This window comes from Raphanus sativus, chromosome 2 (assembly GCF_000801105.2).
Source record: "Raphanus sativus cultivar WK10039 chromosome 2, ASM80110v3, whole genome shotgun sequence".
NCBI lineage: Eukaryota > Viridiplantae > Streptophyta > Magnoliopsida > Brassicales > Brassicaceae > Raphanus > Raphanus sativus.
The window spans coordinates 31,342,755-31,363,538 of NC_079512.1; the positions used below are offsets into that span (position 1 = coordinate 31,342,755).

At 40.8% G+C, this 20,784-nt stretch overlaps 5 protein-coding genes across 6 annotated transcripts; all 5 read left to right on the forward strand.

The window, feature by feature from the left end:
• Window positions 1-86: 86 nt before the first annotated feature.
• On the forward strand, window positions 87-4,668 carry LOC108843500 (disease resistance protein RPP2B-like). Its single transcript, XM_057003080.1, has 6 exons — window positions 87-784; window positions 879-1,962; window positions 2,074-2,385; window positions 2,470-3,522; window positions 3,612-4,309; window positions 4,401-4,668. The coding sequence occupies exons 1-5, from the start codon at window positions 507-509 to the stop codon at window positions 4,305-4,307; spliced, it is 3,423 nt and encodes a 1,140-aa protein (XP_056859060.1). The 5' UTR covers window positions 87-506; the 3' UTR covers window positions 4,308-4,309; window positions 4,401-4,668.
• Window positions 4,669-4,977: 309 nt separating this feature from the next.
• On the forward strand, window positions 4,978-6,919 carry LOC108839429 (iron-sulfur protein required for NADH dehydrogenase, mitochondrial). Its single transcript, XM_018612193.2, has 8 exons — window positions 4,978-5,202; window positions 5,283-5,391; window positions 5,496-5,618; window positions 5,702-5,799; window positions 5,915-6,041; window positions 6,124-6,209; window positions 6,302-6,427; window positions 6,523-6,919. Exons 1-8 carry the CDS (start codon window positions 5,122-5,124, stop codon window positions 6,724-6,726), a joined length of 954 nt encoding a protein of 317 aa, XP_018467695.1. The 5' UTR covers window positions 4,978-5,121; the 3' UTR covers window positions 6,727-6,919.
• A 3,134-nt stretch (window positions 6,920-10,053) lies between these two features.
• Window positions 10,054-12,156, forward strand: LOC108839431 (uncharacterized). Its single transcript, XM_018612194.1, has one exon. It carries the CDS (start codon window positions 10,054-10,056, stop codon window positions 12,154-12,156), a length of 2,103 nt encoding a protein of 700 aa, XP_018467696.1.
• Window positions 12,157-14,532: 2,376 nt separating this feature from the next.
• On the forward strand, window positions 14,533-16,902 carry LOC108841921 (uncharacterized). 2 transcript variants are annotated; one of them, XM_018614704.2, is made up of 2 exons: window positions 14,533-14,687; window positions 15,044-16,902. In XM_018614704.2, exon 2 carries the CDS (start codon window positions 15,093-15,095, stop codon window positions 16,668-16,670), a length of 1,578 nt encoding a protein of 525 aa, XP_018470206.1. In that variant the 5' UTR covers window positions 14,533-14,687; window positions 15,044-15,092; the 3' UTR covers window positions 16,671-16,902. The 2 variants fall into 2 exon arrangements, with proteins under 2 accessions (XP_018470206.1, XP_018470205.1); XM_018614703.2 differs by having other exon boundaries at window positions 14,534-14,687; window positions 15,038-16,902.
• A 290-nt stretch (window positions 16,903-17,192) lies between these two features.
• LOC108841922 (cyclin-T1-4-like) lies at window positions 17,193-20,677 on the forward strand. The gene is made up of 8 exons (XM_018614705.2): window positions 17,193-17,344; window positions 17,623-17,679; window positions 17,772-18,028; window positions 18,390-18,471; window positions 18,872-19,006; window positions 19,224-19,399; window positions 19,484-19,635; window positions 19,729-20,677. Exons 3-8 carry the CDS (start codon window positions 17,802-17,804, stop codon window positions 20,544-20,546), a joined length of 1,590 nt encoding a protein of 529 aa, XP_018470207.1. The 5' UTR covers window positions 17,193-17,344; window positions 17,623-17,679; window positions 17,772-17,801; the 3' UTR covers window positions 20,547-20,677.
• Window positions 20,678-20,784: the final 107 nt, after the last annotated feature.

Genomic DNA, 20,784 nt, shown 5'->3' on the forward strand with positions numbered 1-20,784 from the left:
ACAACATGCTTCTAAAGCTTCTCGTAACTATCCCAAGAAAGAGCATGTTGTGCGAGTGTCTACAAAGACACCTTATTTTATGTGGTTTTCCTCTGGATATGTCCTTTGTTGTGCGAGTATCGCAAGAAAGGATTGGGCTTGGTTTCAACTGGTACGTTACTCCCAAACGAGTGTGAGTGACAAAAACTCTGGCCTTTTTGGAAAAGTCAACAAAGTTGTGCTGAATCCAAAAGATAATAAAGCTTTGTGGGAAAAATAATATTTATCTAACGCCTGAAAGTCTTGGTCTTCCCCAAAAGCCAGATCGTATAATGGCTTCAGCTTCGTCTTCCTCCAAGCGTCAGTTCGACGTGTTTGTGAGCTTCCGTGGTGCTGACACGCGTAACACCTTCACTTCTTACCTCCGTCAGTCCCTGCACCGGAAAGGCATAGATGCTTTCTTTGATGAGAAACTCCGGTGAGGTCAAGATCTCTCAGTCCTCTTTGACAGGATCGAGCAGTCCAAGATGTCCATCGTCGTCTTCTCGGAGAACTACGCCAACTCCACCTGGTGCTTGGAGGAACTCTGGAAGATAATGCAGTGCAGGGAGAAATGCGGTCATGGTGTGATACCCATCTTTTACAAAGTCAAGAAGTTTGATGTGGAGAATCAGAAAGGGAGCTTTGAGGCTCCTTTCAAGAACCCTAAAGAGAGTCTCAAGGGAGATGGGCAGAAAGTTGGGGCCTGGAAGGAAGCTCTGAGGGCTGCTTCCAATATACTAGGCTTTGTGCTTCCTGAAGAAAGGTAGTAAGTAGAATTAGTGATATTGATGCCTTCCACAGCTTTGTTTTGCTTGTTCTGTTTTTGTAAACTTGATTGACATTTGTGCAACTGGCAGGCCGGAGAGTGAGTTTGTTGAGAAAATAGCCAAGGAAACTTTCAGGATGCTGAATGATTTGTCTCCATGTGAGATCAGTGGTTTCCCGGGGATTGAATCACGTTCAAAGGAACTGGAGGATTTATTGATGTTTGATAATGAAAATTGTGTCCGTGCCATTGGGGTTCTCGGCATGACTGGAATCGGCAAGACAACGGTTGCTGACAGCGTATACAAACGAAGCCACCGCCAGTTTGATGGCTACTGCTTCCTTGAAGACGTTGACAAGGAGCTGGAATGGCATACGTTAAGTCATTTGCGGGAGAAACTCCTCTGCAAGTTATTGGATGAAGATGATTTGGATGTCAGAGCGCTTGGAAGATTGGAAGACTTTCTAAGGAACAAGAAGGTGTTTATTGTGCTGGATAATGTGACGAAAGAAAACCAAGTCAAAGATCTCATCGGACCGCTGGAGCAGTACCGGAAAGGAAGTAGAATTGTTATCACAACCAGAGACAAGAAACTTCTGCAGAACAACACTGATGCAACATATCTAGTTCCCCGGTTAAATGACAGGGAGGCTTTGGAGCTTTTCAGCCTTGGTGCATTTCCTGACAACCTCTACCCCACGGAAGAATATCTGGATCTATCAAACAAATTTGTTTATTATGCTAAAGGGCATCCGTCAGCTTTGAAGTTATTAGGCTCAGGTCTATGCCAGAAGGAAAAAACATACTGGATGGAGAAATGGGAGAGATTAAGGGTAATGCCAGACAAGGAGATCCAGAAAGAGCTAAAGAGGAGCTATGAAGAACTGGATGATGAACAGAGGAGCATATTCCTGGACATAGCATGTTTTTTCAGATCCGAAAAAGCAGACTTCGTTTCGAGCATTCTGAAATCAGACCGTGTCAATGCTGCAGCTGTGATGAGAGAACTTGAAGAGAAGTGTTTGGTGACCATTTCTTATAATCGGCTTGAGATGCATGATCTAATGCATGCAATGGGGAAGGAAATCGGATGTGAGTCGTCCATCAGAAGGGCAGGCAAACGTAGTAGATTGTGGAACCACAAAGATATTCGTCATGTGCTGGAGCAGAGAACGGTGAGTTCACTTATTCATTAGTCCTCCATCGATTTTCTATAGTAAATCATATCTACACTTGATAATGTCTCTGTGGTATTTTTTGTTTAATTATTTTGCTCTTTTTACCAGGGAACAGAATGTGTTAGAGGCATCTTTTTCAACATGTCTAATGTCGAAAAGATCAAACTAAGCCCTGACGTATTCATGAGGATGTCGAATCTCAAATTCCTGAAATTCCATAATTCTCATTGTTCTCAGTGGTGTGACAATGACCATAAGTTTCAGTTCTGCGAAGGGCTTGATCACTTTCCAGATGAGCTTGTGTACCTCCACTGGCAGGGGTATCCTTACAATTGCTTGCCATCGGAATTCAATCCAGAAGAACTTGTTGATCTTAATCTGCGTTATAGCCACATCAAACAACTGTGGGAAACTGAAAAGGTAACATCATCGGCTATAGATTTCTTTAAAGATTATCTAGTTTTTCTACTGATTGGTTATTTAATAATTGTCTACATTTGACAGAACACAGAAAATCTAAGATGGGTCGACCTCAGTCATTCAAAAGGCTTGCTGAACTTATCAGGTTTGTCCAAGGCCAAAAACCTTGAACGACTAGATCTTGAAGGCTGTACGAATTTGGCTGCGTTGAGCTCATCAATAGAACAGATGAACAAACTTATTTACTTGAACCTCAGAGAGTGCACAAGCCTAGAGAGTCTTCCAGAGGGAATCAACTTAAAGTCTCTGAAGACTCTGATCCTCAGTGGCTGCTCAAACCTTCAAAAGTTTCAAATCATTTCAGAAAATATTGAATCTCTTTATTTGGAAGGCTCGGCAATCGAACAAGTCGTTGAACACATCGAGAGTCTTTGCAATCTTATTTTACTGAACCTCAAGAATTGCCGCAGGTTGAAGTCTCTTCCCAACGATCTTTACAAGATGAAATCTCTTCAAGAACTGATTCTCTCTGGCTGTTCGGCGCTGGATAGTCTTCCACCCATCAAAGAGGAAATGGAATGCTTAGAGATTTTGCTTATGGATGGAACATCCATCAGACAGACACCTGAAAGGATTTGCTTGAGTAAACTCAAGCTGTTTTCGTTCTGTGGATCTAGCATAAAAGATTCTACATGGTTGGTATTGTTGCCTTTCTCAGGCGACTCTTTCTTATCGGATCTCTATCTCACCAATTGCAATATCTACAAACTGCCGGATAACTTTAGCTCCTTCCACTCGTTGCGATGTCTATGCTTAAGCAGAAACAATATAGAGACCCTACCTGAAAGCATCGAGAAACTTTATTCTCTGTTGTTGCTTGACTTGAAACATTGCCAGAAGCTCCATTCTCTCCCAGTTCTTCCACCTAATCTACAGTATGTAGATGCTCATGGATGTGCTTCTCTGGAAAAAGTTGCCAAACCAGTGACGCTTCCCTTGGTAACTGAGAGGATGCATACTACTTTCATATTCACGGATTGCTTCAAGCTCAACCGAGCTGAACAGGAAAGTATTGTAGATCAGGCCCAACTCAAGAGCCAGCTACTGGCAAGGACATCTCTTCAACATAATCACAAGGTCCATCTCTATTTTACTCTCTTGTTCCGGCGATACCTTTAATTATTCCATGATCATGCTTTAATGGTTTTCTTTGTAAACCATTTCAGGGACCAGTTACGGATCCTCTGGTTGCAGTTTGCTTTCCAGGAAGTGACATACCTTCATGTTTCTGTAATCAGAGAATGGGATCTTCCATAGAAACCGACCTGGTTTCACACTGGTGTAACAGTAAATTTATTGGAGTTTCCCTATGTGTTGTTGTCAGCTTCAAGGATCATGAAAGTTATTATGCCAACGGCTTATCTGTAAGATGCAAGTGCAACTTCAAAAATCAAAACGGTCAGTCTATCAGCTTTAGTTTCTGTCTTGGGGGATGGAACGAGTCATGTGGATCATCTTGTCATGAACCACGGAAACTTGGAACTGACCATGTTTTCATTAGTTATAACAAATGTAACGTTCCAGTCTCCCGGTGGAGTGAAGAGAGTAATGACGGTAACAGATGTCGTCCCACTAGTGGCACATTTGAATTTTACCTTACTGATGACACTGAAAGGAAACTAGAAAGCTGCAAGGTGATAAGGTGTGGGATGAGTTTGCTGTATGCTCCAGATGAGAACGACCGTGGATTCCAGGGAACACGGGTTACAGATATTGTGGAGCGTACATCGAGTGAAGCTTTTGTGCCCGTGAAAGGTCTGTCTCAGTCACAAGCTGGAGAAAGAAGGAATGGTATAATAAGAGATGAGATTGTGAGTGTTTGCTCCAAACCTGGAGGTCATTTTGGTCATGAAATCAACTAAAGGTAGTAGAGTGCTTAATGAATTATCTTTTCTTGAATTTCTCTTAGTAGCTTTCATAATTATATGTTAATCGCACGATTTACATTGAATTAGGAGCTTGAAGACGCTGCATTTCAGACCGTTTGGGTTTGTCGGGGAGTTTTTATCTAATTATCTGGCTGAAGTTTGATGTTGAGCTTATCTTGTTTCTTCCTTTGCATGACATGTATGTTAAGTTGCTTGAGTTTGGTGGGAATCACTGGTCCACAAGGTTCTATAATAAAGTGTTTGGAGGAGATATCTCCCCTTCCCCCAGGATAATGTGTTATGTAATGGATAAACAAAGTTTTTTCTTGATGTTATATAAGATGATTTGATGTTGATCAAAAAAAAAAAGTTGAGGTGAAAATTTCAAGCAAAAATATATGGATGTCCATGTTGTTGCTTTGTGTTAAAGCTCGTTGGATGGCCTGTTTGTAAGTTGGAACAAACATGTCATCAGATGACCAAGTCTTTATCTGTTGTTGTAACATGAATTGTCTTTAAGACCAACGCTCGGGTTCATGTACTACAAATGCAAGAGCCACCAATTAGGAATGGCAGTTTCAGCACAAAGCGATTTTCCTGAAATGCCAAAAAAAAAAGGCTCTCTGTTTATTGAGTTGTGTGTGTCGCAAGTTACAAAATTGTAGCTCTTCTCTGTATCCTCAGGTCACACCACGGTTTAAAGTTGCCATAAGAGAACCTTAAAGCTGAGAGAACTTTTACTTTGGTTGGTTACTACTTTGAACGACACCGTTTTGGATTGCGCAGAAACTCTCTCTCTCTCTCCCCCATGACCACCACCGTCGGGCTTCTTCGGTCTCTCCGCCGCCGAGAACTCCACGCAGCTTCTGTCTCTTCGGCGTATAGATTCGTATGAAACTCATTCGTTTCGCGATTTTCTTGAGAATTTGAGCTTCATTACCGAAAGGTTCACCTTTCTTGCTTTTGTAGAGTTCTGCTAGCGCCGGTGGTAGGACGACGGAACTCCGGTTAGACGGAGTCAAAGATATAATCGCCGTTGCGTCTGGTAAAGGCGGAGTTGGAAAGTCTTCGACTGCTGGTACTACTACTACATGAGACCTTTTGCTCCTCTGTTTTGTAAATTCTTGTGTTTCTCAAACTCTGTACAATGTGAGAATCTGTAAAACACTTTGGTTCATCTAGTTAACTTAGCTGTTGCGTTTGCCAACAAATGTGACCTGAAGATTGGATTGCTTGATGCTGATGTGTATGGACCATCTGTTCCTATCATGATGAACATCAATCAAAAGCCTCAAGTCAACCAAGGTAAATATAGATTATTAGATAGATAGGTACATCTTGCATTTTAAATTAGCGTTATTTTTTTTTAACTCTGTATATATTTGAAGATATGAAGATGATTCCTGTGGAGAACTATGGAGTTAAATGCATGTCAATGGGACTCCTTGTAGAAAAAGATGCACCACTTGTCTGGAGAGGTCCTATGGTCTGTGTTTCCTTTTCAATATCTTTCCTTTGTATTAGCTTATATGCAACAGCAACATAATCTTATGGGACTTACTTCTAGTTTAGTAATCAAGCTTGTGGTGTTCTTGTTACAGGTAATGAGTGCTCTTGCTAAGATGACAAGAGGAGTTGACTGGGGAGATCTCGATGTTCTTGTTGTTGATATGCCACCTGGAACCGGTGATGCTCAGATTACCATCTCCCAAAATCTTAAACTCTCAGGTGTGTGTGTGTGTGTGTTTTGTAGCATTAGATTTAGACAAGTAATGTAGTTACTCAGAGTGTGCTTATTATGTGTTTCCAGGTGCAGTGATTGTATCAACTCCACAAGATGTTGCGCTCGCTGATGCTAATCGAGGAATCTCCATGTTTGATAAAGTTAGAGTACCTGTATGGTCATCTGTGTCTCCCTTTACTATTTTTTTCTGTGCTTGGAAAACATAGCTTAGCTTCTTAACCTTTCTGCATATTTATACTAGTAGATTTTGGGGCTTGTGGAGAACATGAGTTGCTTCGTCTGTCCTCACTGTAACGAAGCTTCCTTCATATTTGGGAAAGAAGGAGCACGCCAGATGGCTGCAAAGAAGGGTCTGAAACTCATCGGTGCGGTAAATAATCTGAAACCAACACAGATGTTTGTTTGCTTGCTTTCTAGTGCTGTAGATTCTCTTAGTGGCCTTACAAGGTATCGTTTTTTTAATAGATTCCACTGGAAATGAAGATCAGAGAAGGTTCTGATGAAGGTGTTCCTGTGGTTGTCTCTTCGCCTGGTTCTGTAGTATCAAAAGCTTATGAAGATCTAGCTCAAAACGTGGTGAATGCACTCAAGGAGCTACGGAATAATCCAGAGAAGGAGATCCAGATGAAACTTAACGTTCCACGTTCTAGATCTAGCCGCTCATCATAGAGCAAGAGGCATATAAATCCAAGTTTTGTCTTTTGCTGCTTCACCTCTACTCAGATTACAGAGTACCAAATAGAGAATGTTTGCAATTGCTGAGAATACAAGAGAAGAATGTATCTTCAGAGGACATAGAAAGTAGAGACGTACTCTTTTTGAACAATGTGAAGGCTTTTTATTTATTAGATACGAAGTTGATGAATAAATCTAATAAGACATGTAAAGATCTTTCTTTTTATAAATGTAATGTTCTGAGATCACCAAATTATATATCTTCACAGTCCTCTTCTTCATCTTGAATCCTTGATCTTCAAATTCAAGATTATAACTCTTCTACTCCATACCAAACTCAAAACAAAACAAAGGAGTCATGTACCGTGTGCTCTTCACTATACATACTCTTTTAAAGATTTTTCTCACTTTTTTTGTGTAACTAGTAAATTACTCACTCTTAAGACGCGCGTGACATTCCAACGATTTGGATGGCGCGGAGTTGCACACGCGCCTAAAAACCCTAACGGTCAAAGCAACAACCAACAACCCCTCGTGCCATATAACAGTTTCTTTCACCTGTTCTTCTTCTACGCTTTCTCTCTAGACACTTCTCTCATCTCTGGCCATGGCTACTTCTCCAACTAATAAAGAAGAAGAAGGTGATGACGAAGAAGTACTAACAGAAGAGATTGATCTCGCCAAGAAGACGTAGTGCGAACAGAGCAAGACGAAGAACCCAAGGAAGAAGCTATGGAGAGCCTTGTTGATTCTGCTCGTGATCCCAGCATGGAAAACGAAGAGTCCGACCAAGGAATTGAGAATCAGAATCGTCAAGAAGACTCTATCACGGTAGAGATCCCAAACTCCATGATGATCAAGAACCCTTTTAAGTAATTATTAGAGCATAAAGCCTTTTGTCTCTGTTTTCCTCTGCTTCTTGTCCCACCATTAATACTGTTAGCATAGATTAGTCGTAGTAGTGATAATGTCTGTGGACTATTGTCTCTGTTTTTGCTCTGCTTCTTTTCCCACCATTGTTGTTGTATCATGTTAGTCGCAGTCTTGTTACTTACTGAATAATACTGATCCAAGACTTAACCAGGTTCGTAGGAGTGATGATGAAACGAGGGACCGTGGCTCAACATCATCTGCAAGTGATCAGAACCGTTCGTCTCAAATGCCTCATCTTGGACCAAGTGTGCCTCCTCCACATCAGCAGGATCTATCGGTTCAGAACCATCCCTCCTTTGGTTTGCCCCAGCCAATGATGCAGCAGAACCAGTTTCGAATTCAAGCTCCAGTGAGGCCAATGCTGCCACAGGACCAGTTTGTTGTCTATATAGGTCAAGTTCCAGTGAGGCCAATGATGTATTACCAGGAACAGGACCAGATTGTTCCCAACGTAGGCATAGGTCAACAAGCTCCTGTGAGGCCACCAGCGACGTACAACCAGGACCAGATTGTTCCCAACGTAGGCTTAGGTCAACAAGCTCCAATGAGGCCACCAGTGACGTACAACCAGGATCAGATTGTTCCCAGTCTAGGCCAACTAGAAACTCCAATGTGGCAGCCACCAGTGAGGCCAATGATGAACTACAACCAGCAGCAGCAATTCAACCAACGCTTTAGGTTCCCCGTTAATATGATTCAACACCAACCTTCTCCCAACGCAGCAGCAGCAGCACCACGGCCTGAGGTGAATCAGCAACTTCAGCCTCCAGCACAACAACAGCCAAGGCGGTCTCAGGGTTCTAACGCTGATGAACCATCGTCTTCTGGCCAACGTCAAGGCTAGAGCAGAAGAGGTTAGGTAAAAGTTTTAGAAAAAAAAAAGACTTCAGATTGATTTTGATAATTGTAAATGAAATATTGGTTACTGTTTGTTTAGTCGAAGATCTCAAAAGAAAGCGTTATATCAGGTTATCTCTGAGTGTTATCATGTTGGGTTGATTGCTGATGTTTCTCTGATGGTCGTTGAAGATGGTGAAGCAGTGGTTTAGATTTTCTTTTTTAGCTTAGAAGAACGGTTTTGAGCATGGAGAAGAGCTTTTAGGAGGTAGGTGAGTTTTTGGTTTAGTTTCCAGGTTCTTGGTAGATCCTTAAGAAATGTGAATATATAATGGGCAATACTACAATGTTTCTAACTTCTTACAGTTACGATGAAATTAGTTTGAATTTGGATGATAGTGGCACAAAACAGTAGAAAACAAAATATTAAAACTGATTCTTTGAGATCTTTTATTCCCTTAATTAACGTAGTTAGATATTCATCTACCATTTGATCAAAAAAAAAAAAAGATATTCATCTACCAAATTATTTTTAATAGAAACTTATCCAGTCTCTCACATATATTTGTATACAGTTTTTTTTTCTTTTTGTATACAGTTGTATGATCTCAGATTCGAATATGATTTGTATTTCCTTTTTCTCTTAGCTCGAATATATTGTTCGGTCACTTCAGTTTCTCATAACTCTTACTCAGAAGTTTATTGAATCCTTTCAATTTTATAATGTTTTTATGAAAAAAGTATTTATATGCAGAAATTTCTTTAAATTATAAAAGCTCTAAACAGCATAGAGTTAATTTCTAATACAATATCATATTTCTGGTTTTTAGTCATTTTTTCTTTCGTATACCACATTTAAAGATTAACAAATAAATATAAATTTGAAAGTAAAAAATATAAATAGTTACATTTATTTTCAGAACAAACAAAACTCGGCGAGGGCTCTGATAATACTTTTATTTGAAATCAGTGTTTTAGAAGGAAAGAAAAATAATAATAACAACTATGAGAGCAAGGGGATAGGGGTGATTGGGTGAATAGATGATGCGGGGCGGAGATATGTAACATATGTTTACTCTTGTGCTGACTAGACTGTTATTTTTAGTAAAAGAAAAATAAAAAGAATAAAAACGAGTACAACTTTTTTTTTTCTTTTTTTTTTACGAGTACAACTTTTCTCAGAAGAAGAAGAAGTTTTTTTTTTTTTTTTTGGGAAGAGTAAAGAATACGCTTGGCGTAATGTAACTGTCAATAGGAAACTAAAAATATATAAATATCAATCAAACTCTTTAGAAAATTTTCAGTTTCATCTTCTTTCTCTAAAGCTTTTCCTCTCTTTAAGGTATGAAACCTATTTGTCTCTCGCTTTGGTCCTTCTACAGTTCTACTACTCTCTGGCAAGATTATTTTATTAAAATTGGTTTTCTATTCTCACAAAACCCTAATCTGATTGGTCAGTAAGTTTTGACCTAACCAAACCCTATTTCATTGACTCTCCTCTGTGTTCGTTTTTCTCTATATATATAGGTGCTAAAACGTATCTTAAACAAGATGGAATGTAATAAGGATGAAGCTAAAAGGGCAATGGATATTGCAGAGAAGAAACTCTCCGAGAAAGATTGCGTTGGAGCCAAGAAATTCGTTACCAAGGCTCAAAACCTATACCCTCAACTTGATGGTCTGAATCAAGTGTCTACGATGATCCATGTCTACGCCTCAGCAACAAACAAGATCATCGGAGGAAAATTCCCTGACCTGTATGGAGTGCTCGGCGTTGATCCTCTCGCTGATGAAGAAGCTCTGAAGAAACAGTACAAGAAACTGGCTCTTTTGCTTCATCCTGATAAGAACAAGTTTAGAGGCGCGGAAGGTGCGTTTAAGGTGGTTTTGAATGTTTGGACTCTGTTATCTGACAAGGCTAAGAGAGCTGCTTATGATCAGAGGAGGAAGTTAAATAGTACTACTGGAATGCAGAAACCAGATTCACCAAGCCAACAACACAATAAGCCTGCAGCAACTGCGTCTTCTTTTAACGTGAATCAAAATGCTAAAGCTACAAGTGATCAGCCGCAGAGACCACCAACGTATGCACCCAAGCCAGGTTCTTCTAGTGCCAATCAAAATGCTAACCAGCCTGCAAGTGGACCGCAGAGACCACCACCGTCGTATGCACCCAAACCAGCTTCTACTAGTGCCAACCAAAGTGCTAACGCTAGAAGTAACCACCCTGCAAGTGGGCCGCACAGTCCACACAAACCAGCTTCTTCTAACGTGAATCAAAATGCTAGATATGGTATGGATCCAAATGCTAATAAGGCTGGTCCTGGTCCTGCTCCTGCTCCTACTTATGCTCCTGGTCCTGCTCCTGCTCCTACTTATGCTCCTGGTCCTGGTCCTGCTTATGCTTCTGGTCCTGCTCCTGCTAATGCTCCTGGTCCTGCTCCTGCCCGTACTTATGCTCCTGGTCCTGGTCCTGTGCCTTCTCCTACGCCTGTGAATTCATCAACAAAACAGATGTTTTGGACAATGTGCAATGGATGCAAGACAAGAAGCGAGTGTCGGAAGGATCTTTATCTTAACAAGACCATGCGTTGTCAAAACTGTGGACAGACTTACATTGCAACCGAGCAGAATCCATGGGACCGTTACGTGAGCTACTTAAACAAAGCACTATCTGATCTTCTACAGCGACGACAACAATGGAGTAGTAGTGCTCAAAATCAAGCAACGAACACAACCACAAACGTCGGAGCTTCTTCTTCTATCCCATTCGTTGGTGCAACCAAGAATACATGGGAAAGCTATGTGAGTCAAGTCAACTATACACTATCTCTTGTTGTTCAACAACAACAACAGTGGATTAATGCTAAATATCAAGCAGCAAACAACAAGACGAACGGAGGTTCTTCTACTTGTGGGACAAGTTATATTGATGCAACTCCACAAGGCAAGTTTGCTTTGCAGCAAGCATTCTCAACATTATCTCTTTATCTAAAACTACAACAACAATGGAGTGCCGGTGCAGCAAACAACAATGGGACGACTCCATCTGTTAGTGCAACAACCGGGACGAGTGTCCCACAGGCAAGTGTTGTGAGGCCAGGCGTCAACCTCTCATCATCATCATCATCTCCTCAACAACAGCAACAACAATGGGGTGGTGCTAAAATCCCAAAAGCAAACACATACACAAACGGAGCTTCTTCTTCTTCTTCGCCATATGTTGGTGCAACCGCAACAGCTCCACCTGGAAGTTTTGTGTGGCCTGGTGGCGTCAACCTCTCATCATCTCCTCAACAACAATGTGGTGCCCAAAACACAAGTAGTGGTACTAATTATCCTTCATCATCTTCTTCAATGAGAGGTTCTCAACCATCTGTTAGTGCAACCACGAAAATTCCACCGGGAAGTTTTGTGTCTCCAGGCGTCAACCACTCATCACCTCAACAACAACAACAACAACAACAACAACAACAACAATGGGGTGGTACTTATTATCCTTCATCTTCTTCTAGTAGTGTCCACCACAAGTGTTCAGTGTCAGCACCTTCTAATAGCGGAAATGCCGCAAAAAGAGGACTTGAGGATTCACAAGACGAAACACTTGCTACTATGGAGAGTTTTTTCAAGAAGCTGAGGAAAGATGTGGCTTAACAAGTAAAGACTTTAAAAATTATATCAATTTTAAAAGTTTCAGAGTCCTCCTACTTTATATCCTTTCAAGGATTATTTTATGATAATGTTATGAATCTTTTTTTTCATCGCTATGCTAAAAATATTGTAGAGAAAGTTTCTACTTTCATGGTTAATGAGTTTTTTTTTTCTTAATCCTAATTACATTTGTTCCTACTTTGTCATATATTTCTGAACTCAATTTTGCGCCTAGTACAGTATGTTCTTATCTACAGGGAAAACTTGTTTCTCGATTCTGTTAATGGCTGCTGATCACCACTGGTTGAAGGATAAGAATTACCTGGTCTGGAACAGTGTTGTTGTTATACTGTCTGAAACATCTCAAAGAGTTTTATATATATGTAGCAGCTCTGACTCCATTACTCCTTCATCCTATGTGGTCAGGTTCTTCAGAGAAGGGATGTGTTTACTAGGTAGTTCTAGCTAGAGATGATCAAATCGGAGGCCAGTCATCAGGCTTAGTAAAAGCAGAGCTGATCACTTCTTGTCCAGAAGAAAGAATGAGAAGATGGTTTGAGCCTGATACTACTTCATCAGAAACGATAAGGTGAGTGACTAGCTAGAACATCATATATGTTTGTTTCTTTTCAAGTATATTAACGCTAATTGCATTTCTATCTCCATGTCATTTTCGTCTGTTCTCTGATCTGTGGCCTTTTGAATGATTTTTTGTCTTCCAAGATGAAAGGATTGATATTTATATATGACTGCGTTTTTTTTTTTTGCATCCAAGTGCTAACACTAGAAGTAAAAAGACTGCAAGTGGATCACAAAAGCCAACTTAGCTTCTAGTGCCAATCAAAGTGCTAGTGGAGACGGTGTGCATCCAAGTGCTAACACTAGAAGTAAAAAGCGTGCAAGTGGGCCACAAAAGCCAACTTCTTCTTGTAAAAAGGCTGCTCCTGGTCCTGGTCCAGCGCCTGTGAATTCATCAAAGCAGAAGAAACACAGCATGTTTTGGACAATGTGCAAAGGGTGCAAAACAGGAAGCGAGTGTTTGAGGGATCTTTATCTTAACAAGACCATATATTGTCAAAACTGTGGACATGCTTGCATTGCAACCGAGCAAAATACATTGGACCGTTATGTGACCTACTTTAGCATAGCATTTACCTAATCTTCTACAACGACAACAACAACAATGGAATAGTGCTCAAAATCAAGCAACGAACAAAAACACAAACGGAGGAGCTTCTTCTTCTTCTTCTTGTTCCGGGACAAGTTGTTTCTCATTTGTTCGTTATATGACTCAAATCAACTACACAGTCGCTCTACTTGAACAGTAACAAGCAAAGTGGAGTGCTCAAAATCAAGCAGCAAAAAACAACAACAACACCAGCGGAGCTGAGACAAGTTCCTCCTCCTTCCCATATATAGGCGCAACTCTACAAGAGAAGTTTGCTTTGCAGCAAGTATACTTTGTCCTTTTCTTCTATTCTAAAGCTACAACAACAATAGAGTACTGATGGGACACCATCCGTTGGTGCCACAACCGGTGCCGAAGATCAAGCACAAGAAATATGTAAAAGAGGACGTGGGGAGGATTCACAAGAAACTATTGCTGCTATAGAGATGGTTTTCAAGAAGCTGAGGACAGATAATGTGGTTTAATAAGTTGCTGATGAGAGTCCTACTTTATATCATATTTCAAGGATTATCTATGAAATGTTATGATTTTTTTTTTATCTTTAATTATTCTGAAATATAAGAGAGGAGGTTTTTACTTTCATCGTCAATGAGTTTTTATCAGTCACATGTGTTTCTTTCATGTTTTGCCAAATATTTCTGAGCTCATTCTGCGCTTAATTAGTACAAGTATGTTGGAAGTAATAGCATGTTCTTTCTTATCCACTGGGAAAAACTTGTTTCTCCATGTCGTTTGTTAGATGCTGATCACCACTGGTTGGAGGATAAGAAACACCATTATAGCACAGCAGCTCCGTGTCTATTATTGCTCCTTCAGCCTATTATGTGGGTCAGGACTCAGGTACTCATCAGACCAGTTTGCTTCTGAGAAGGGATGTTTTATTAGTACTACATCTGTGAGAGAATATGGTGAAGGTAGCTTTTAAAAAACAAAACAAAAAATGTATTGGGCCGGGCCTGAAAACATATATTAAAAACATTTGAGAAAATAATAAAGCAAGAAACGTAGAGAGTGTGTGAAAAAAAAAGAGAAAAGCGCGGGAAAGGAAGAGAGGGAAAAAATAACTAATAGTTTCACTTTCAGTCCCTCAAATCTTCAAACGTTTGACGTTTAACCCAGTTACTCTTACGAAACCAGAATCAATCTCCTAATCGTTGGCATTATAATCGAGGCTCTTCGCTCACCTCTTCCTTCTTCTTCTTCTTCCGTTTCTCGCTTCTCTGGGTATAATCTCTCTAGAAAAATCGAATCTTGCAGCAAACTGAAACGGTCAAATAAGAAAGTAATGACAACTCTAAACTAGAGTTGGATTCTCCATCAGAATCTGTATTTTCTACTCATATTGGTAAGATGTGATTTTGCTTCTCAAAGATTCTTCTTTTCTTTGTGGGGTTTTGTGTATTGTTTCTATTCTCTTATCTTCTCTGCTTCAAAATCTGTTTTTGTTACAATCTGTGTGATATTCTCTGTAATCGCTTAGATATTGTAGCTTCAGAAATGTAGTGGTAATGACTAAGAGATTCTTCTTATGGTTTTTGCCTAGTTGAATCAAGATGGTACTTACTGGTGATATGTTTTACTTGCAAGGGATCCTTGTTGCTCTGTCACAACTGTTTCTGATTTCGTCTCGTTAGCTGTGGCCTAAGGACTTGTTCTTTTAACTTAACTGATTTTGCATGTATGGTTTTTCTGAAGAGACAGGTGAGATATAATAGGTTCTGTCTGAAGATTTCTCTGTTTTAAAGAGACAATGGAGTGCAACAAGGACGAAGCCATAAGGGCAATGGACATCGCCAAGAGGAAAGTCACAGAAAACGACTACAGCGGAGCGAAAACGTTCGCCGTCAAGGCTCAGAATCTGTACCCGCAGCTCGACGGTTTGAAGCAAGTGTTGATGCTGATCGATGTGTATATCTCGGCAGGTAACAAGATTAATGGAGGGGAGGAGCCTGATTGGTACGGAGTTCTTGGTGTGGATCCGTTGGCTGATGATGGGGTTGTGAAGAAACAGTACAGGAAGCTGGCGCTTCTGCTTCATCCTGATAAGAACAAGTGCGAAGGCGCGGAAGGTGCTTTTAAGTTGATTCTGGAAGCTTGGTCTCTGCTGTCTGATAAGGTTAAGCGGATTGCTTATGATCAGAAGAGGAGGGTGGTGGTGATGAAAGAGGTTAAACCGAGAAAGAGTCGGAAGCAGAAACAGGAACCTAAGGAGTCGAAGCAGCCAACAAAGAAGAAGCCACCAAAGGAGCCGAAACAACCTGCTGCAAAGAAGCAGCCACCAAAGCAGCCCAAACAACCAGCAAAGAAGCAGAAGCAACCACCCAAGCAGCAAGAGCAACCAGGAAATCAGCAAGAGCAACCAACAAACCAGCAAGAGCAGCCAACAAACCAGCAGGAGCAACCACCAAAGCAGCAGAGGCAACCATCATACCAGCAGGAGCAGCCACCAAAGCAGCAGAGGCAACCATCATACCAGCAGAAGCAACCACCGAAGCAGCAAGAGCAGCCAACAAACCAGCAAGAGCAACCAGCATACCAGCCGGAGCAACCACCAAAGCAGCATGAGCAACCAGCATACCAGCAGGAGCCAACAAACCAGCAGGAGCAACCAGCATACCAGCCGAAGCAACCACCATACCAGCCGGAACAACCACCAAAGCAGCAGGAGGAACCACCAAAGCAGCCCAAGCAACCACCAAATCAGCAGGAGCCAACAAACCAGCAGAAACAACCAGCAAACCAGCCTGAGCAACCAGCAAACCGGCAGGAGCAACAAGCAAACCAGCAGAAGCAACCAGCATACGAGCCGGAGCAACCACCAAAGCAGCATGAGCAACCAGCAAATCAGCAGAAGCAGCAACCACCATCGAACCCGCAGAAGCAGCAACCACCACCAAACCAGAAGAGACAACAACCGAGCCCACAGAAACCAAGCCAGCCAAGTTCAAGGGCATCTCGAAACGGTAGAGGTAGAAGCAACAAGCCCACTCCAAAAGTCAGTACCTTTTGGACAGTGTGCAACATATGCGAGACACAACAGGAGTATATAAGGGTTTACTATCTTAACAAGAAAGTGAAATGTACAAGTTGCAATGTGTCTTTTAAGGCAGCTGAGATTGAGAACACGAATGGTGCATCTCGTGGGAGAGATTCTTTATCAAGAAACCCCAGTTCAAACATGGCAAATCAAACAGAAGAAAGAGTAGTGGTTGAGAAGAGAGAAGACAAGGATGAAGAAGCTGCTAGAGAGAATGCAAACTCTGATTTCAAAGTAGAAGAAAGGGCTCGTAAGAAGCTGAAGACAGATGGGTCTTGCAGAGGCAAATAGTGGGTAAATCAAAGGTGGTTATATATATGAGTTCAACTTGAACATGAAATGACATCCTATCTCTTATGGCTATTATATATATATATGAATGTTTTGCATCTAAACTAGGAAAAGTACACTGGAACAAGGGAAGTTCTTCTTCTAACATCTTTAATGTGAACTGTCCAAACCTTTTTGTTTTGTTTGTTAAAAAAGTGTGCTTTGTACAAATTGGGACATAACAAAGTCATTGTCAAGTTCCAAAAATAGTCTAATTTAGCATAGTGTCTGGATTTGATTATTCAGATCCAATTAATTAATTGAATCCCACATTTATTTCATTGCCTATATAACATTGGTTTTATCTGAATTGAATATTCTCAGATAATTAATCAACTAAAGTGGGTCAACGTAAATGGTCACCTTTCCAATTAAAAAACAACAAAAATGGAAAAGATTTTATTTCCACCAAACACCATTTCCTTTTTCGTCCCTTAATTATCAAAACGTTCGACTTTTTCCCCAAAAGTTTCTAAACCATAATAAAATCACTTGTATGTCGGGAGGAGATATTTGTTTGTTTAGTTTGCCCTTTTCCTCCTTATTCTCTCGTTATCTCTAGGGCTCTAGGGCTTGACGAACGCAGCTGTTCTACGACGCGTTAGCTCTCTCTCTTCAAGTTCGCGATTAACCTGGTACGTAACACATCCACTTCAATCTCATTTAGGTTTTGCGAATTTCTTATGATCGTGTGCCATCTTTCGGATCTAGCCCTGAAACTCGCCCAGTTCAATTTTTTTTTCTCGAAATAGTTTCGTAAATTTGGGGGGGTTTTGGATCGAATCTCTCGGTGAAGAATTTAAAATTCCCATGGCGAATTGATTGAATTGAATATATCTCAATTCACTGTTATTTCAAATTCGGGAAAAGAGATTACCTTTTTCTTATCCAATTACAACTCCTTTTGACGCAGAGATTGAAAAAAAAAACCCCTCCCAAGCTATAAGTATCATACTTCAGTCTCTATCAGGTATGAATCTCACATCTCATGTAGTCAGGAAATCAATTTCAGTTTTTGGTAGCCTTTCGTAAGTGACACGCGCGCATTTTTGTTTTTGGTAGATTTGAGTTTTTTTGAGAAGAAAGATTGGAATGGCTGGAGTGTTGGGTGGGGAATGTTCATACAACGAGAGTGGCGTTTCATCGCATTCCAGGAATCCCAATGAGAACCAGGAAGAGGTTTCCCGATGGTATTTTGGAAGGAAAGAGATAGAGGAAGACTCGCCTTCGAGGTTGGATAAGATTGACTTGAAGAAGGAAACGTACCTCCGCAAGTCCTACTGTACGTTTTTGCAGGACTTGGGCATGAAATTGAAAGTGTAAGTATATCGTTCATCTTTTATTTTTACTTTCTGTTGTGCGTTTCCTTTACATATAGGTTTTATAGGATCCGAGTTCTGAAATAAACTTATAGGATTTGGCTTGGTAGAGGTCGTTTTAGGACATGAATAATAATAGTCCGAGTTATTGGCAGACGAAAAGGTGAAATCTGTGGGTTCACCTTGTGTTATATATTTCGACAGTCCTTTTAATGGCTCTGCAAAACTTAGTTTCTAGTGTGGTGTTGTACAATATACTTAATGTTAATCGTTCTTCATGATTAGTTTTATCTGCACTGTTAGCTTTCACTTTTGCCTCTCTCTCTATGAATCCGACTGATATAGTTACTTTCTCTTACAGTCCTCAGATTACGATTGCTACATCAATAATATTCTGCCATCGATTCTTCATTCGCCAGTCACATGCGAGGAATGACAGAAGGGTGAGTATCTATTCCTTTGCATGTTACCTTGTTGAATGCTTTAGAGATATGGGTCTACTCTTTTTTGTTCGAGTCAGTCTGCTGCACTCTTGTTTGCGTGAATTTGAGCGTTGAAATGGCTAATTGATGTTAGTTAATATTCTTTGTCTCCATATCTGCTAATTGCCTTTGTATACATAGAGAACAAACTAGCTGATGCACTTACTTCATGTATACTGATTTGCTGCAAAGATTTCTGTCATGATCCATATTATTTAAGAGCCTTCTTTTAGTCTACTTGGGTGTCGGGATCATTGCGTATAGTTCTTTGTACTGATATGTCTTTTTAAAGAAGAACGGTATTATGTACTACCACTAATACTGATCCCTTTTCCCCTTGTTTTCCTTCCTCCACACACAGACGATTGCTACAGTATGCATGTTCCTTGCTGGAAAAGTTGAAGAAACTCCAAGGCCGTTAAAAGATGTTATTGTTGTCTCCTATGAGATAATACACAAGAAGGATCCTGTTACTGCACAGAAAATCAAGCAAAAGGTCCCAACTCTTTTAAACCTTCTCTACTCCGTTGCTTGATGTTTAGCTAGCTCTAAGTGAATGTGCACGTTTCCCCGTATCTTCTCTTTCCTATGACATTTATATTGCACTTACACCTCTAGATTGTGCTTGTTCGTTGTTACTAATATCTGTGTTGGTCACTGTATCGATTACTTCTCTTCTGTGTGCTGAACTTATTCGACTATTTTGCATGCAGGAAGTATATGAGCAACAGAAAGAGCTTATCCTAATCGGCGAAAAGATTGTACTTTCTACATTGGGTTTTGACTTCAATGTAGATCATCCTTATAAACCTCTTGTAGAAGCAATAAAGAAATTTAAGGTCGCACAGAATGCTCTGGCCCAAGTTGCATGGAATTTTGTTAACGATGGGTACGTTAAAAAGTCTGTTAGATTCTTCAGTTAGATCTATGTGCCTTGTATTTTCGTCTTCATACAATGAAAAGATGCTTGCAGTCTGCGGACGTCACTCTGCCTGCAATTTAAGCCGCACCACATTGCGGCTGGTGCAATTTTTCTTGCTGCCAAGTTCCTTAAAGTGAAATTACCAGCGGATGGGGATAAGGTTTGGTGGCAAGAATTTGATGTCACACCTCGACAACTGGAGGGTAAGAGTACTATCTTTATTATGGAATTTCTGTTCGACTTGCGTGCTTTTTCTGGATATGAGGCTAACAGCTACTGCTTTTTTTACACTTCAGATGTGAGCAACCAAATGCTTGAGCTCTATGAGCAAAATAGTGTTCCTCCATCTCAAGGAAGCCAAGTCGAAAGTAGTATAGGTGGAGGATCGGCTCAACAAGTTGGTTCTAGGCCAATATCAGGTCGTCCAGCTCATGAGCATTCAAACTCTGACAACCCCGGGGGCTCGTCAAAAGCTACGCAAAACCAGAGCAATGATAATGGGAGTGGTGAGGCAGGTAGTGTCATTACCGAGCATACTGAAACTCATCAAGCCGATCAGTCTAGAACGAAAGTTGAGGCAGCTGGGAAGGACGAAACAGAGAGAATAGCTGCACATCTCCCAGATGAGACCGTCGCTCTTGATAAATCGAGGAGTGTTGTTAAGTCGGGTGATGCCCCGGTGAGTCAATCGCCGAAAGATATAAAATTGCTTAGAGATAAGGTGAAGGCTAGACTAGAGGCTAAGAAGTCCCAAGGTGAGAAGACGAAGAAAAAGGATGTGATAGATGAGGATGATTTGATAGAGAGAGAACTTGAAGATGTGGAAATAGCTGTTGACGATGCCAAAGACAACCAGAAGAAGATGGGTACAGAGCACGGCGAGATTCTCAATGAAGACAACTTGGTGGGCAACACCGAGGAAGGTGAGATGGTTGATGATGTTTCTTCGACGGAGCCTAGTCGGAAGAGAAAAATGGAAAGTCCTTGTGAAAAACAGCTTGGAGAAGGAAAGAAGCAACACATGGACAAGAGTGAGGATGCTGAAGGAGGTGAAAAGACAAGCCATAATAGTCATGGTGACCGGGACGCAAGAAGACACTCCCAAGAGAGGTAAAAGTGATCTGTTTGTTTTTTTTTGGAACATTCTCATGGGTCTCTAAGAGACATTTGGCAAACTTTGATTCCCAGCCATGCATGGTGTAGAACGAGCTGAGTGTATTTATAATGCTGGATTTATATTCTCTCCCTTATTCTTTGGTACTTGTACTACAAACATAATCCAACAGTTGAGAAACTAAATCAGCTTTACATCATCCATCAGAAACCTCCTATAGGCTAGGAACTCTTCAGAT

Coding starts and splice junctions, on each gene's coding strand:
- LOC108841922 (XM_018614705.2), top strand. CDS start 17,802: ATGGCTGGAGTGTTGGGTGGGGAATGTTCATACAACGAGAGTGGCGTT. Junction 18,472..18,871: donor ATGCGAGGAATGACAGAAGG/GTGAGTATCTAT, acceptor CTCCACACACAG/ACGATTGCTACAGTATGCAT. Junction 19,636..19,728: donor CACACCTCGACAACTGGAGG/GTAAGAGTACTA, acceptor TTTACACTTCAG/ATGTGAGCAACCAAATGCTT.
- LOC108841921 (XM_018614704.2), top strand. CDS start 15,093: ATGGAGTGCAACAAGGACGAAGCCATAAGGGCAATGGACATCGCCAAG.
- LOC108839429 (XM_018612193.2), top strand. CDS start 5,122: ATGACCACCACCGTCGGGCTTCTTCGGTCTCTCCGCCGCCGAGAACTC. Junction 5,203..5,282: donor TCTCTTCGGCGTATAGATTC/GTATGAAACTCA, acceptor TTGCTTTTGTAG/AGTTCTGCTAGCGCCGGTGG. Junction 6,210..6,301: donor TTGATAAAGTTAGAGTACCT/GTATGGTCATCT, acceptor TTATACTAGTAG/ATTTTGGGGCTTGTGGAGAA.
- LOC108843500 (XM_057003080.1), top strand. CDS start 507: ATGTCCATCGTCGTCTTCTCGGAGAACTACGCCAACTCCACCTGGTGC. Junction 785..878: donor TTTGTGCTTCCTGAAGAAAG/GTAGTAAGTAGA, acceptor TGCAACTGGCAG/GCCGGAGAGTGAGTTTGTTG. Junction 2,386..2,469: donor AACTGTGGGAAACTGAAAAG/GTAACATCATCG, acceptor TACATTTGACAG/AACACAGAAAATCTAAGATG.
- LOC108839431 (XM_018612194.1), top strand. CDS start 10,054: ATGGAATGTAATAAGGATGAAGCTAAAAGGGCAATGGATATTGCAGAG.